This window comes from Egretta garzetta, unplaced genomic scaffold (genome assembly GCF_000687185.1).
Source record: "Egretta garzetta isolate BGI_Z169 unplaced genomic scaffold, ASM68718v1 scaffold69, whole genome shotgun sequence".
Classification (NCBI taxonomy): domain Eukaryota; kingdom Metazoa; phylum Chordata; class Aves; order Pelecaniformes; family Ardeidae; genus Egretta; species Egretta garzetta.
The window spans coordinates 1,158,501-1,173,787 of NW_009260790.1; the positions used below are offsets into that span (position 1 = coordinate 1,158,501).

Consider the following 15,287-nt stretch of genomic DNA (forward strand, 5'->3'; position numbering starts at 1 on the left):
GAGATTGTACTCACTCTCATCAGGGTAACAATTTCATCCATATAGGGCCGAATATGACTTCTCACAAAGGACACCAGCATCCCTAGCTGCTGGAACAGGAACTGGAAGGAAGAAACGTGTAGTGATCAATGTAGCTTATTCAAACATCAAAGCAACACTGGGTAACTGCGTTTCACAGACCAATTGCAAGCTCATTTACCAAACACGTAGCATGCATAGCTCCTATAGCTCCTTTAAATGCTCAAAATCTGGGGCTAAATTCTTGGCAGCTTCAGGTCGGTGGTTTAGGGTTTTGGGGGTGGGTAGTGAGTAGTTTTGGGGGGGTTTTTGTTTTCTTTTTTTGTCTATCCCCCCCAACTTGCATCAAAAATCTTGTGGGCTCAAAGCCTTAGACAGTCAACCATACAAACAGGGGCTTATAATGCGTCAGCAAATTTATAGTGTCAGAACAGACTTGCAAGCAGAAACACCTCAACTACAGAGCTTTGTAATTTAGGTTTGAAGGATGCTTCCAAAAGTTTAGCCCCTAATATTTTCCCCCTGCCTGCAAACCAAACCGGCATACATTTTACCAAGATATATTGGTGAAAAGTTACTGGGGAAGAGAGTTTGGTCCTTGCCAGAAATATCACACTTTTTGAAAGACGGTTGATTGTACCGTAGAATTTTGACTGAGACAATTTTATTTGGATATACTATGACAGTTTTGCAATTCCTTTTGCCCCAGTACAGTCTTATGCACTCACTCATGACAATGAATTTACTTTTGAGATTGGTATGAAATAGTGTGAGTTAAATCACTTTGTCCACAAAATAAATGTATATAGTCTTTTTCCCTCCAAGAAAATAGGAAAATGTAAGTTATCATACATTAACTTTAATTTCTCCATGCAGTATTTGAAGACTATAGTGACAAAATACAAAGTGGAGCTCAGAAAAAAGTAGTAACAGATTTTTGTGAAAACTAAGTAAGAAATAATATCAGCTAACTGAGTGAAAGCAGTACACCTACATTTATCAAAAATGAACCCTGAGCTCCTGTATTGTGCCTTTTTTGGTGGTGTGAGAGGATGCTTACATATAGGACAAGGACCTGCCTCCTTTAGGCTTTAGTGTCACGCATACCCACCTCAGCTCTTCTCCCCAGTACACTTTCACCATCTTCTTTTACCTGAAAATTTTTAAACAGAGTGTGCACAACTGCATAGCTTTCAAGCAAGTTAGATCAGTCAGGTCTAGGAGTTCGGCCAACCCAGGCGTGAGAGATGTTTTCCTTCCAATCTGAGTGGTAGTTCAGTCTGGGAGAAAACAGCGGTTCTATAGCAGGGTTGGGGTTCTGCTAAGGGAGCACCCATCCCACCTATAAAACACAGTACCAATGACTAGTACAAACTGCCCTTCCCACCCCAGAGATTATTTTCAGCTGCCTGAGGAAAGGCTTGGCAAACAGCAGCCATCTCTGGTTAGGTGAACCTTAAGCCCATTATCGTCTTCACACAATTCTCTTTTCCTTCTAAAACTGTAACTTAAGTGGGAAGGAAGAGAAAGCACTGCTGTGGAATCACCACCCACACTGCTCTGAATGTTATCAGACTATACCAAATTGAATTTTCCTTCTCACAGATGAGCCAAAGTACATGGTTGCATCAGAAATTTAAAGAATCTACCTCTATTATTTAATAATACTGTTTGCAACAGTACATTAGTGCAGAGATCACTGAAAGCTCTGGAAGCTGCACAGGCTGTTTTCCTGAACAAGACCAGCTTGATAAAAAACCAGAATCAAATATTGGCCTTCTAAGGATTATGTTCAGAAGCAGAAAAATTGTTTCCACTGGATATTCTATCAAATGCTCACAGGAGAGAAAGCAAAGCTGAACCTCACTTCTGCAGCATGCTTGGCAGCAACACATAGCACAGCAATGCCCAAAGCCAGTTGCATTCACTTAAGAAATGGATTCTTATGTTAGGGCAGTGGAACAGGAAGAAAGAGGGAGTGGTCCCTTGTACACTCACCTCTCGGATGGCACCATCACAAACCCGTATTACATTAAGGAACGTTGGCATGACCTGGGGCAGGAACTGCACACACTTCAGCCCAAGAGATTTAAAAATAAAGGTGATGGCCTGAACTACCATCGTGTGGTGTTGGGACAAGGATTGGTCTCGGAAAATTCTCATCAGTGCCACCATAGAGACCGCTGGATAGAACTCATCCAGAGGGAGGTTTCCCATGTTCACCAACATCTCACTGGTACTGTAGTCCGCTAGAAGAAAGAAGGTAGTGTCACAAGCTATATATTAAATGGTCTTGAAGTCCTCTAGTATCAGGTACACTCAGGAGCACCTGAGTATTATGTGAGAACACATACATTAGTTATTGGTTAATAGTAGGAGACAAACTGCTAACAACAAACCAACAACAAAAAATAAATAAAAAAAAAATCAAGACCTGTTTGTAGATTATAAAGCTATTCACTTGAAAGAAATTCAGATGCTTACAAGAATCCTGGCTGGATTTGGACTCTGAGAGGCTAACAGCTGAAGCATCTCGTGACTGATCAATCATGCCAATGTTCACCTTGTGTTTGTAAGGGTCCAAAGCACCCAGCAACCCTAACACACGAATAGCCTGTTAAGACAGAAAGAAAAAGAAAATTCATCAGAAGTTCATTGGCAAGGCAAAAGTCAACATATGAGCCCACATGTTCGGAAAGGTCCTGAGGATTAAAGAGAGAAGATCTGGAACTAAAGTGACTGCCTGGAAAAAACATCAATGCTTTCCATTCAACATCTGGAGGCCATTTCACTGGCTCAATACGTTCATCCTCTTAAATCTGCTTATTGTACTTCTGTCAGCCACAACAATGATCTTTTACCTCCTCCCCTCCCCAAAACTCACATTTATTTGACAGCTCTCCCCCCAGAAAAAAAACTTTTTAGAAATGGTTGTGTGATAGCTTCTGTTCATACCTCTCTACGGGTGCCCTGGTTCTGCTCAGTCTTCAGGAAGTTCAGAAGCACCTCCAGCAAAGTTGGGTACTTCCTGTATGGTTCCACCACATAACCAGTGCTGGCCACAAGCTGTCCCAGTGTCCAAAGAGCCACCTGGAAAGATCAAGCCCAGAGAAGATTAGTTTTGACCAGGGAATTTATTATGTCTCTTGATCCATCAGTCATTCAACCTCTCTAAAGTTTCTTCAAGCATTTTAGGCTCACACTGCAAACCACAGTCCGTGGTTTGAAAGCCTCCATAGTGTTTTTTAACAAGCAATAGTAAAGAAAGTGATAATCAACAGTTTGTTAGACTCTGACTGCCGTAATTGCCCTCACGCAGAGATACAATTCAAATGGGCATTCAATTCAGTGAGTCCAAGCCTTGCAATAAAAACTGCTTCCTTTTTTCCCCCCCCGCCATCTTTTCCTTTAACAATTCTGTACTATGTCACAACAGACAGGCGCTGCAATCCCTGATCTGTGTGCCATGAGTGTGACCATATGCTCCACAAGAGAGACTTGAGTCATTTAAAGGTTCATTTTAGTAGCTATGATAGGACACATGGATATTTGCTCACAGCAGATAGCCAGTTTAGTGCAGTTGTCAAACGCTTACTTGTCTTTTAGCCAGCAGAGAGGAGTCCTGTAGCATGTCCATAATTATAATGAAAAGCTCATCCACCCACTTCCTCATCTCCAGTCCACTGACCTATTGAAAGACAAAAATCAAAGTCCTTCATCTAGCATTGCCAAAAGCTTAACATCTGGCAAACATGGCAAAGAGGTACCTGCAGAATCCTTACCTGTGCAAGCTCCCCTATAGTAGCTAGGACATTGTTAATCACCCCTGGATTTGGATCTGGATCAGGATCTTTCAGTTTCACAATCAGTGCCTGGTAGGCGACAGAGAAACAAATTCAAATGTGTTTAGAAGATTCCTTGCTGTACATACAACACTCAAAATGACCTTTCCTTTTTGGTTTAAATCTGAAATTGATTCCATAGGGGCTCAACTTGCATCATGGTGATTATTTCAACAGTAAATGCAACTGTCATTTCACAAACTTCATGCAAATCCAGAATCAAGTTAGGCTACACTGTCACATACATGCCCTACTGTGGGTAACATCCACACCAATCTGATCTTTTCTTGCTATGATGAAGCAAAAGAACTGCAGCTCCTGATGGTCATGTATCATCTCACTCCAAAGTCACCAGGAAATGTCCAGAGACTCTACCTTAAGAATAGGCTCCATATATGGACGAATGAGGCGTGGAGCGTTAGAAACCAGGTGACCCAACATCCTGGCACTTTGCTCCTTAATCCTGCCAACACCACTGTGTTCCAGCTCTGTTAGAATCTGCAGAAAAGATAATGGAAGCACGAGAACAGACAAAATAAAGGTAGGCAAAAATTCTTTGTATTTCCCCCCTCCTGTCCAACAACAGAAAGAAAAAATAATCTCAGCACTTGCAAAGGGTGTTCCACATTTACACTCCATCCAATCATTTATGTCTAAATGAAATTACAATTAATTAGCATAAAACTGAGTAGACAGCTCCAAAATCATCTATGTTTATGAAGCGGCACCATCCACTCACCTAAAAGAAACACAGAACATTCTTCCTCAATACAGATGAAAAGCACTCCAGCATGATGAATGTGGGGTGAAATAATGGCTGCTATCCTCTCCTTTCTAATAAATCCTGAGAGCTTCAGTCCAAACATCTATCACCAAAAAGACTTCCTGAAACCTACTAAACTGGGTAATACGTATTTTCCAAAAGGGAGATACTCCCCCACTCTCCCACACATTCACTACAGTTAGACAGCCCAGTTCTTTAACACCATCTTAATCTCAATACCAAGTACTCCATTTTCACTGCAGGCATGTTCATTACCTGGATTAACATCTTGCGCAGGAAAGGCATGACAAAAGCAGGGTTCATGCTACTCAGGCGACCCACAGTACAGATGGCCAGCTCTCGGATTTCAAATACTTGATCATTCAGGGCCACAAAAAGAGCTTGCAAATTTTCCGCCTGGGCAAGGTGAGCATCAAATCGCTCATCCAGAGAAGCCAACACGCAGAAACGTATATCAGGGTCTGCAAGAACACATTTGTTTCTTTAAGTGCAGTAAACTCCTGTTTGTATTATTGCCCTTATTCACAAACTGGCTTCAAAAGTTCTTCACAAACCTCAGAGAAATGCTGAGAGCTTCCCCAGCATGAGACACTATACATCAGTGTTTTACACAGGAGAAACATGGTAGGTCAGCCCAACAGATTCAGTGCTACTCAATACTGCCCCAATACCCAGATCAGTACAATGCCAACCTCTGGCACCTACAAGTGGCACATTTGGAGGCGCTGTGCAGAAAATGAACTCATCTCAGGTTACCATAATGCAACTGAATAAAAGAGTAAAAAAAAAATCAAGGAGGAAGATTCAATAGAAGGGACCAATCCCTTCCCAAACTATAGAGTTGAAGGCCACCACACAGAACAACAGCAAAAGTAGTCTCAGAGCTCTACCTACTTCAAAGGATTACCAGGGGCACAGTTTGAGCATTTTGCACTAGTGTTCTATTAATACCTTAAAAATCAAGACCTGGGAAGAGAAATTGGGAGACCTTTTTAGTTTGTAAAGAACAGCAGCTTAAGTTACTGGCAAATACATTCAAATTCCACACCATACTATCATGACCTGCTCACGTGCTAAAATTAACATGTGGTAATAGAACCCTTTTCTCTGAACCCCACACTAACCTGGGTCAGTTATTCCAACCACAAGCAGTTTGCTGAGAACGTCAGCCACAACCTGCACTGCCGTCTGACTGACCACATGGGCATGACCACTGATCAAGTGGATAGAAGGTGTGAGCAAGCGAGAGCAAGTGCGGGCTGCTTCCATCCGTATCTCCTTGTGTTCGCTGTTTAGAAAGTGGTCTGCACAGTGCCGAACAAACTGAGTCAGAGAGTGGCCTAGAAAGAAGAAGGTGGGGAGTTTAACACAGGTTTACACTTCAGTTACCGGCCTTACCAGGGAATAGGAGTTTAAAGAAAGCGCTCTCAGAGTTTTCCTGCTACTTGTACTCTACTTCAATACACTAGCATTTATATCCCATACCCCTTGGCCCCCTGCTTCCTTATTTTATCTTACCTTCAAACTCAAAGCTACCCAGGGTACGAAGGGCAAGGGTGATGCTACCCACATCACTGGCCTCTGGGATGTTGGTGAGGCTAGGGGAGGCAAGCTGGTGGGCAAGGCCCTTTGGCATGCCCGGATGTCGCAGAGGCTTGTGCATTAGAACAAGGGAGAGCATTTTCAGCAGCCCATCCTGGATATCCTTCTTTAGCTGGGGGATCTGACGACTCAAGTCATACAGCACAGCTGTCAGAGCAGGGCTGAGGGCAAGAAGCAAGCAGATAGTCATTAGAAGACAAACAACAGGAGGTGCATATTTCACTTTTTGTTTATGCCTTTGCCCATCAGAAGATAATTGGGGGCACTCACACATCACAGCAACACCTGCCAGAGCACAAGCGTCCTTGTGTGAATACAGGCACATGAGATGACCTTTTTGTATGAGAACTTGGCGAGCAAACTGCAGACTGCAGCACACAGTATAACACTAGGCAATATTGCTAGAATACTGTGCTTTTTAGACACAAAGGCAACTAAATTCACTTCCAGGTGGTAACATGAATCTAATCTAAACAGCTTTGTGCTACCTGAATAGTTTCTCCATACCCTCCCATACTAACACCTTCATGAGCTAGGAAATTGCCAATAGGAACTGTCAGATCCAAAGGTGAAAGAAGCTAGAAGCAAATAACAGAGAGCTTCAATTCTCCTTCCCTGCAATTTGATTCCAATAGGAACTGTCAGATCCAAAGGTGAAAGCAGCTAGGAGCAAATAGAGAGCTTCAATTCTCCTTCCCTGCAATTTGATATGGCAGAAATCTGCTGGTCTTCAGAGTATTTCTAAATTTTTGCAGGCTGTTGACAAATGTGTTTGAAAAGTGGGAAGTAAAAGAGATTGCTTTTGAGTTTACTAGTTGTTCTACAAAAAGACTTAAGAGCGTTGGTCTCTGCATAAAGAACTCAGACACATTAACACTTAAAACATATTAATCTTCTGAAAGAGCTATACTGATCTTTCGAAAGATCATTTAAAAGCAGTAATTTTCATTCTCAATCTGAAGACTTTCAAGGTCTCATTCTATACGGCCAACAATGCCATCCAGTGGCTAACAGAAAAACATGTTGCCGTGCCTTATACTTACCTTAGGCCCACAGCCAGCATAGGTTCCAAAAGCTCTTTGATGTCCTGCTGGATGCTGGGTCCCATGGCTCGTGCCAGCATACTAATGCAGGTGAAGACTGTGGCATCAACCTGCACAGACTTCTGCCTCCTGGAAAGGGACCACATTAAAAGTTAATTAATAGGAGCTGCTATTTTTCAAACATCTTTCCTCATCCCACTCCTATGTTGTCAGTCTTACAGAAACACATCTGGTTTTAATACGATAATTTGATCCCACATCACAAAAATTATACAAAGAACAGGTGTTTCAGTTTCTTCCTCTAACCTTTGCATACTTACTTGTGGGCAAAGTCCTTTGGTGGAAGAGCTGCTTTTATGATTTCAAGAACTTTTGGCAGGTAAGCTTGAAACTCAGACCTCACAGCCACAGAAAGCAAACCCAAGGCCTGGAAGGCTGCTGTTCTCTCCTTTTCCTTCTTCACACAGCTGAGAACATGATTCATGGTGTCTGGAAGATACTGATCAGCTGCCCACAAGAGATAACAATATAGATATTGGAACTCATTTAGGTTTATACACTTGCATCACATTTGCAACTAAACCTTTACAAGTATAAAACTAGGGAACAGACACGGAGATATAAAAATTTGCTGACAGGAACAGCAGCAAACACACGTCACCATATAATATAATTTCCAAAGCCCAGAAAGCTTTCTTTAAAAAAAAAATAAAATCACCAAAATAAAAAAGCTATGAGAAAAAACCATTGCAACAAGTTTTATACACAAATAAGATAGAAGCATTTTGTTTTTATAGTGATTGGTTGGGAAGTTGGAATAGCAACACAAAGTTTGTCCCAGCTCACTTAGAGCAGCTGGGTGACTTGCCTCCAACTCTGACACTCTCCTAAGCTTGCTTGATAAATCAGTTGAACTGCTTTAAAGCCAGCAGGTAGTTCCTATTTTTACTTGATATTTCCTGGCACATGCAACAGAGAAAAGGAAGACAACCCTACTGATAATATATGGGATATGGTGAGTGGGAGCAAGAGAGCGGAGTTCAACCCTAAGTCTGACATACTGGGGGAAAAAAAAACAAAAACAAAAAGGTGGTTATCTCTCTTATGGTATTGATCATAAAATACAGACAATAGTTTTCAACCCATTTTCTTCATCAGAGCAACACTTTGGCATCAGATATCAAGTCACACTTATTCAGAAAAAAAACCCTGTCCTCCCACAGAGGAATTTGCTCATCTTACAAGAACATTTGTACTGCTGCATTGCCTGCACAAGCTCATCTGGGCCAAAGAGAGCTGGATGACTTCCAGCCCAATTTCAGCAACACTTCCAACATCCAACCATCTGTTTTGTCACCTGTGAATGCTGAAGGACGGAAAGCCGCCAACCGTGGTAGCAGATTGAGAACCGTCATCTGGATCAAGGAATTTTTGCTGGTTCTACACTTGAGAACCCACTGGCACACCTGAAAGGAGATAGATTGGGCTTTGAAGGATGACCATTGGCAGTAATGCATGAATGTTTATTACCTAGGTGCTTTAGGCATTCCACTGACATTTGGCTACAGAGTCCATCAGAAAGATGGATAATTAAGACTACTTCCACAGAAAGTAAATCACTTGCTCTTATAGAGACAGTGACAGATACAGGATACATATAATTAATGAGTTTTGATGCTTCAATTCAATACTGGGCAGTATCGCCTGCTAAGTAAGGACATGGAGGACAATTGCTCTACAAGAACCAGTGTTGTGAATGATGGTAAACAAGTTGAAGAATGAACACGTACTTGATCAAACTTCTCTTCCATTAGATCCCTGCAGCATCGACTTTCTACCAATGTAGACTTCGCTGGGACAGGTGAAGTTGCAAAACCCATGATTCCTTGGTGGGCACTGTACCCCAGGAGACCAGCCAAAGCATTTGACTGAGAGGGCTGAAGAGACTGGAAGCTAGTGAAGGGAGTGATGTGGCGAGGTTTGGTACTGAAGCCCATCAGGTCTTTACAGTACTTGTCATGCACAAGCTGCTGCTGAGTGATCTCTTCCATCTCCTCTCTAAGGCGCTGGACAAAGTAGAAAAGCATGCTTTTTAAAAACAACCACAGGGCTACCCAACTCTCCTGAGCAGCATATTGTATAATTGATATCCAAATGGCTGTAAAACATCAACTAACACAAATACTTTTGCTGGATTTTGCTATCTAACAGGCAAAGAGCCCTCATACCATATAAAATTACTTTTTATTGTAATTAATCCAGTTAATAGCACTTTCCATCAGAGCTTAATACCTACTGAGCCCAACCTTTTTGCTGTTATTTCTCTGACACACTTCAATTTGTAATAATAAATGCTCCGACTCCATGTTCAGATGACTTTTCAGCCCAACAACCCCATTTCAAACACAATGGGGTTATTTCCACACATGCTGAGTTGCTACACATTGTCAATCAGTCTGGCAACCAAAAGCCATAATCCTCCCTCTTGTTCATTTGCTCACCTCTCCCTCCATACTGCTGATTCTCACTAGCTCATTGAGGATCAGTAAGGCACCATGGATTCGGTCATCACGGTTCATTCCTTTCTCTTTGGCCAAAGTCTCATCAAAGCCCTTCTCAGCCTCTTCATATGTATGCTTGGGGGGGAAAAAAAAAAAAAAATAAATCTCAGTGATCATGCAGAAACAAAGCCTGTGGAAATAACAGTCAAGAGAGTTATTGATGACCTGTAATTTTCCAAGAGTAGCCACAAACCTCAGCTGAGTAATAACAGTATAACACCACAAAATCCAGATTCACACAGAAGTTGTGGACTCCGCTGTAGAGTATTTTCAACAGCACTAAGCAAACAGCCAGTCAACCATGCCATGGTATGAACTTCACCAGATGAACATCACAGATCTGACTATGAGAAATCCAAGTTCACAACATTTGACTGCACTGTCCAAACCTTATTTGATATTATGAAGCTTGAATTCATGCAGCAATGGCAAAGCTAAGGTTCAAACAAAAGAATCCTCACCTTTTTCACTCATGTTTCATCTACACTAATAAGACCATCTGCTAGTAAGAAATGACAACAGATGATTGCATGGCTGTAAAACTAGGCCAGGCTTAACAGCTGAAAATGAGCTGCAGATAGAGTAATGGATTATTGATGGAATTAAGTCTTTTGCTTACTTTTACAGTGGGCAAAAGGAACTACTTTTGTAAGCCATTATATTTTCAAACCTTTCAAGGGAAGACAGTTTTCTACTGACAATCAGACATACTGACAAAGGTGACACACATTCTTAGCTTACACAGATCTTCTAAAAATGGCACTTGATCATTTGCATTGCACTATGAGGAGCTGCTTCAAAACAAAGTTATTTTCTTACTCTGTACCACTGGGGCTTTTGCATCTCTTTTGGCTCCCGTTGAGTGGTGAGGATAAGGCAGGCTCGTAAGGCAGAAACGGCTCCCTCTCGGATGGCCTGTTTGGGATCCCACACAGCCACAAATATGTTGTCAAAGAATGGCTGCACTTGTTGGAAGAAGAAGGTAGGCACGCTGATTGCCAGCTCACGCAGGACAAGAACCTGGAGGTGGGGAGAGAAACAGTAACGATCTGTGAGGATGAGCACCCGTAGACAGAACTCGTAATTTCTAGACCATAGTATCATTTATTTAAACTGTTAACATATGTAACCCTGAGCTGTTTCCAGCTCCATTCTTTTACAGTTCCTAGCACAATGGTGTCTCAATCTTCTTCAGTCCCTGGCCTAAGGTACAAGCAGCACTGTATCTGCTACAAGCGCATCACAGATTCTCAGGCATGGACTGGTAGCCATTCCGATCCTGATCAGAGCTCCACCTTGAATACTGTGTACAGTTTTGCACCCCTCAGCTCCCTCTCGGATGGCCTGTTTGGGATCCCACACAGCCACAAATATGTTGTCAAAGAATGGCTGCACTTGTTGGAAGAAGAAGGTAGGCACGCTGATTGCCAGCTCACGCAGGACAAGAACCTGGAGGTGGGGAGAGAAACAGTAACGATCTGTGAGGATGAGCACCCGTAGACAGAACTCGTAATTTCTAGACCATAGTATCATTTATTTAAACTGTTAACATATGTAACCCTGAGCTGTTTCCAGCTCCATACTTTTACAGTTCCTAGCACAATGGTGTCTCAATCTTATTTAGTCCCTGGCCTAAGGTACAAGCAGCACTGCATCTGCTACAAGCGCATCACAGATTCTCAGGCATGGACTGGTAGCCATTCCGATCCTGATCAGAGCTCCACCTTGAATACTGTGTTCAGTTTTGCACCCCTCACTAAAAGAAAGACATTGCATTGCTGGAACAGAGGAGAGCCACAAAGCTGGTGTGGGGTCTGGAGCACAAGTCTTATGAAGAGTGGATGAGGGAACTGAGATTGTTTAGTCTGGAGAAGAGGAGGCTGAGGGGAGACTTTATCACCCTCTACAACTACCTGAAAAGAGGCTGTAGCAAGGGGGGGGGAAGCCTCTTCTTCCTGGTAACAGGGACAAGGGGAAATGGTCTGAAGTTGCGCCAGGGCAGGTTTAGGCTAGACATTAGGAAAAATTTTTTCAATGAAAGGGTTGTCAAGCATTGGAACAGGCTGCCCAGGGAAGCGGTCAAGTCCCCATACCTGGAAGTATTTAAAAGACGAGTAGACGAGGTGCTTAAGGATATGGTTTAGTGGTGGGATGGCAGGGCTAGGTTAATGGTTGGATTTTATAATCTTAAAGGTCTTTTCCAACCTAAAGGATTCTATGATTCTATGATTTTCTGCAGCTTTCTGTGCACATGTCCTACCATTGTTAATTAAATCTAACCATCCCATTCCAAGACAGGTGAAGATAAAAAAAGATCACTTACAGCTGCATGTCTTCGACCTTCATTCCTGTCAGCTCCCAGCCATTCTAGAGCTCGTTTCACCTCAAACTCCACATACTCAGCTGTGAAGGTGTCACCAGCCATCGCAAGCCGCCCAATAGCCTTGGAAGCCATCTCCATTACAACAGGGTCATTGGATGGCAAGAGGTTCCTCAGGTAGTTGGCAAACCTGCCAATACGGGTGGCATTACCTCCTTCAACGCCAATAAGGCTTGCTGTAGAGAAAGGGACAAATGCTGTAGGTTATCCCTAGGAGTCAGTGAGGTAGACAGCAGGTAATCCCTGGATGAGAGTTAGTATTCCCTATTCATTCCCTAAAGATTCCCATTAACTACTCCTAAACTGAAAATCCACAGAAAAAAAAATAATCAAGCAATAGGAAAGGGCAACCATTCTTTCGAATCTGAACTTGTTAAGTGGGCAAGAAAATGCATCCAGCAGCTTCATAGATTTTCCCCATTTTTAGTTTAAATAGAAGAAAAAAAAATCCACCCTGGTATCACAGACCCATTCCCAATAGAAAGGCATCCATCCACATGCAACTACTACAGCTGGTCCACCTCAGTAGAGAAGTCAAAGACTGAAAGGACCAAGGAAATTGCTCTCCCCCTCAGCTCTCGAGACGGTCTCTCCCGGCCAGGGTGGAGGCACATTGGCAGGCAGAAGTGTGGCAGAAGCTTTCACTGCCGGTGCCTGGGTTGTACCTGCTCTGTAGATAGAGAGGCCATCAGTGTCCAGGGTTGTCAAGCCGGCACCTCTCAACAGCACTAAATTCACAGAAACAATTTTAAAGCGATACTGTCAGCTTAAAATCAGATGTTGTCAATAAAAATTTCTCTAGCTAAGGGACTTCCACTGTCTTCAAACATGTTGGGATTGGATGATTACATCTGTGAACCAAAACCATAAGCACCTCCTATTTGGTTGTTAAAGAATTAACTGCTACAACACAGGCTACTCGTTTAGAAGGCAAAGTATTTATGCAAGCTGATTTCCCTAAGAGTCAAGATGCAGGCAGCTCTGCCATGTCACAGCAAAAGCACAACCAGAGCAACTGATGGAGCAGCTGATTGGAATCAAAGCAGAAGCTACGTGAGCCCCTCTCAGGGATGGAAGCTGCTGTTATTGAGCCAGGTAAACTTAAATAACAAGAATCAATCTCAGACAGAAGAGAGTTGAGAAAGTCAGCCCACCTTGATACATATTGGGCAGCACAGACTGTTCTCAGCTGAGCTCAAGAACATAATTTTCACATGCTCAGCACTCACATTTGATGCTCAGCTCCTGGAAGAGCTCAGGGCCCATTAAGCACCAGGTTTTCAGCCACTCTCAGCACTCAGCTGCTCCCATGCTGACACTTACAGATAGATTTTCGGAGCCCAGCAACTAGCACACACCCAGCATACTGAGCAGCCAGACGTAAGGCCCCGATTATAAAAGCTCATTCCTTTTGAAAATCTGTCCCCAAAGACAGATGCATGAAGAGAAAACTCACCAGAGGCATTAAGCTCTTTCACTCACCTATAGCCAGAATACCACCCTTCCTTTCATTTGCATCAGAGCTAGAGACCAGCTCAAATATGTGATGGTTCAGCTGATCGTAAAACCTGGTAGATTCTTCCTGACTCATCTGTAAAAGCAAAAAGTTCAAATCAGCTTTCAGCATTCTTTCCTTCCTTCCTGCCCCCAAAACCTCCACGAAGACAATGCTTCTTAGGTCACTTAAACAGAAAGAAATTAAATCCACCATACATTACAAACACAAAACAGTATCTCTTCTTTGTGCCCTAGACATGTCAAGTTTATTTATTCTGGTGCTTGATTACCCATCTGTGTCACCAACTCACTCACCTCTCCTACATGCTGGGACAGAGGTAAGCTCCTTGCTATGCCCCACCTCATCTCTATGACCAGCTTCCCTATTCCAAAAGTCTCCATCCCCAGAATACCCAGCTCATGCCCTACACTCATATGAACAAGGATAAATTATCTCATTTGTAGCACTCACTTCGCGGAGCTCCATGGTGACATAATGCTGCAAGTCCTTGGCAGCTTTCGCCCTCGTCTCTTCACTGCGACTCTTCAAGCCATTGGCAAATTGCTGGAGAATGGACACAGTGCCCGACATGATGGCGGTATGTTGGGGCTCAGGGGCATCAAGTCCTGTAAATTCTTCAGAGAGACACTTTGTTTTACTGCTTTTAGCTATTGAAGTCTCTGAGCTTTTTTCTTAATGCTACCCCTGCTGCCTGTTTCCAAAACACACACCCCTTTGCATGCAAGGATGTTGTGCGCAGTAGAGCATAAAATTACAAGCAACAACTATATTCCTTAGGCCATACAACCCTGTGATAAAACTGTATCACCACATAATATCTTGACCCCCAGCCTATTTGCTCTCCAGTTCCTCAAATACCAAAATATGCTACAGTAGGTCAGGTGCCTGACCCCACAGTGATCTAATTCTAAACCAAGGATCATGCAATAGCTGAAAAATAGCAAGGTCAGATTAGGGTTTACAATTACCCTATAATAAGTAGGCACGATCATTCCCATGGTTGTATCATTATCATATCTGACTCCTCCTTGAACACTTCCATCCAAGTTTCTCCACAGAAATTTTAGCATTATGCCAACACAAGGAAGACTCGGCACTCAGGGCCTGGCAATTGTTACATTCTTCAGTAGATATTTAGAGATGGGAAGCCTACTTATAGCAACACTGATCATTGAAACAGGATGTTTACTATCATAGCATATAACCAAACTTTCTCATGAGTCTTTTATGTGGAAAATACTTCACAGTTTTGAACCCCTCGATTTTCAGATTACATAAGCCCAAACTGAACACTTGACAGAAGGGCCCACAGCGACAGAAGGCACCAAACCTTCAACCCCTTCTTCCCCAAATATCCCCCACGCGGTCACAGAGATCCACGGAGATTACAGCGTGAGGTGGCTTCAGGGCTTCCCCGCGGCCGGGAGCCAGGACGAATCTCCCCCGGACGAAAAGAGCAGGCTACGGCCCCACCACGGCCGGCCGGGGTGCCCCTGCGCGGGGACTCCCTCGCAGCCGCGCCCGCAGAGGGAGGCGAC

The 15,287-nt window shown here is 43.1% G+C and overlaps 1 protein-coding gene across 7 annotated transcripts in view; it reads right to left on the reverse strand.

The window, feature by feature from the left end:
• The window catches only part of MTOR (mechanistic target of rapamycin kinase), a 68,515-nt gene extending 53,234 nt beyond the window's left edge, over positions 1-15,281 (reverse strand). For 3 of the 7 annotated variants that reach the window (XM_035901794.1, XM_035901799.1, XM_035901800.1), the window contains exons 1-22: positions 15,139-15,281; positions 14,200-14,363; positions 13,713-13,821; positions 12,174-12,406; positions 11,195-11,299; positions 10,670-10,765; positions 9,791-9,925; positions 9,080-9,355; positions 8,647-8,755; positions 7,610-7,796; positions 7,290-7,418; positions 6,163-6,407; positions 5,769-5,984; positions 4,900-5,105; positions 4,236-4,358; positions 3,801-3,890; positions 3,614-3,706; positions 2,974-3,108; positions 2,503-2,632; positions 2,017-2,267; positions 1,130-1,171; positions 15-101 (exon numbers count right to left, since the gene is read on the reverse strand). In XM_035901794.1, the coding sequence (XP_035757687.1) occupies positions 15-101; positions 1,130-1,171; positions 2,017-2,267; positions 2,503-2,632; positions 2,974-3,108; positions 3,614-3,706; positions 3,801-3,890; positions 4,236-4,358; positions 4,900-5,105; positions 5,769-5,984; positions 6,163-6,407; positions 7,290-7,418; positions 7,610-7,796; positions 8,647-8,755; positions 9,080-9,355; positions 9,791-9,925; positions 10,670-10,765; positions 11,195-11,299; positions 12,174-12,406; positions 13,713-13,821; positions 14,200-14,319 (3,117 nt within the window). In that variant the 5' untranslated portion in view covers positions 14,320-14,363; positions 15,139-15,281. Of the gene's footprint in view, positions 1-14; positions 102-1,129; positions 1,172-2,016; positions 2,268-2,502; positions 2,633-2,973; positions 3,109-3,613; positions 3,707-3,800; positions 3,891-4,235; positions 4,359-4,899; positions 5,106-5,768; positions 5,985-6,162; positions 6,408-7,289; positions 7,419-7,609; positions 7,797-8,646; positions 8,756-9,079; positions 9,356-9,790; positions 9,926-10,669; positions 10,766-11,182; positions 11,300-12,173; positions 12,407-13,712; positions 13,822-14,199; positions 14,364-14,717; positions 14,742-15,079 lie in introns of those variants that run through there. The other 4 variants (XM_035901796.1, XM_035901795.1, XM_035901797.1 and 1 more) reach the window with 4 other exon arrangements.
• Positions 15,282-15,287: the final 6 nt, after the last annotated feature.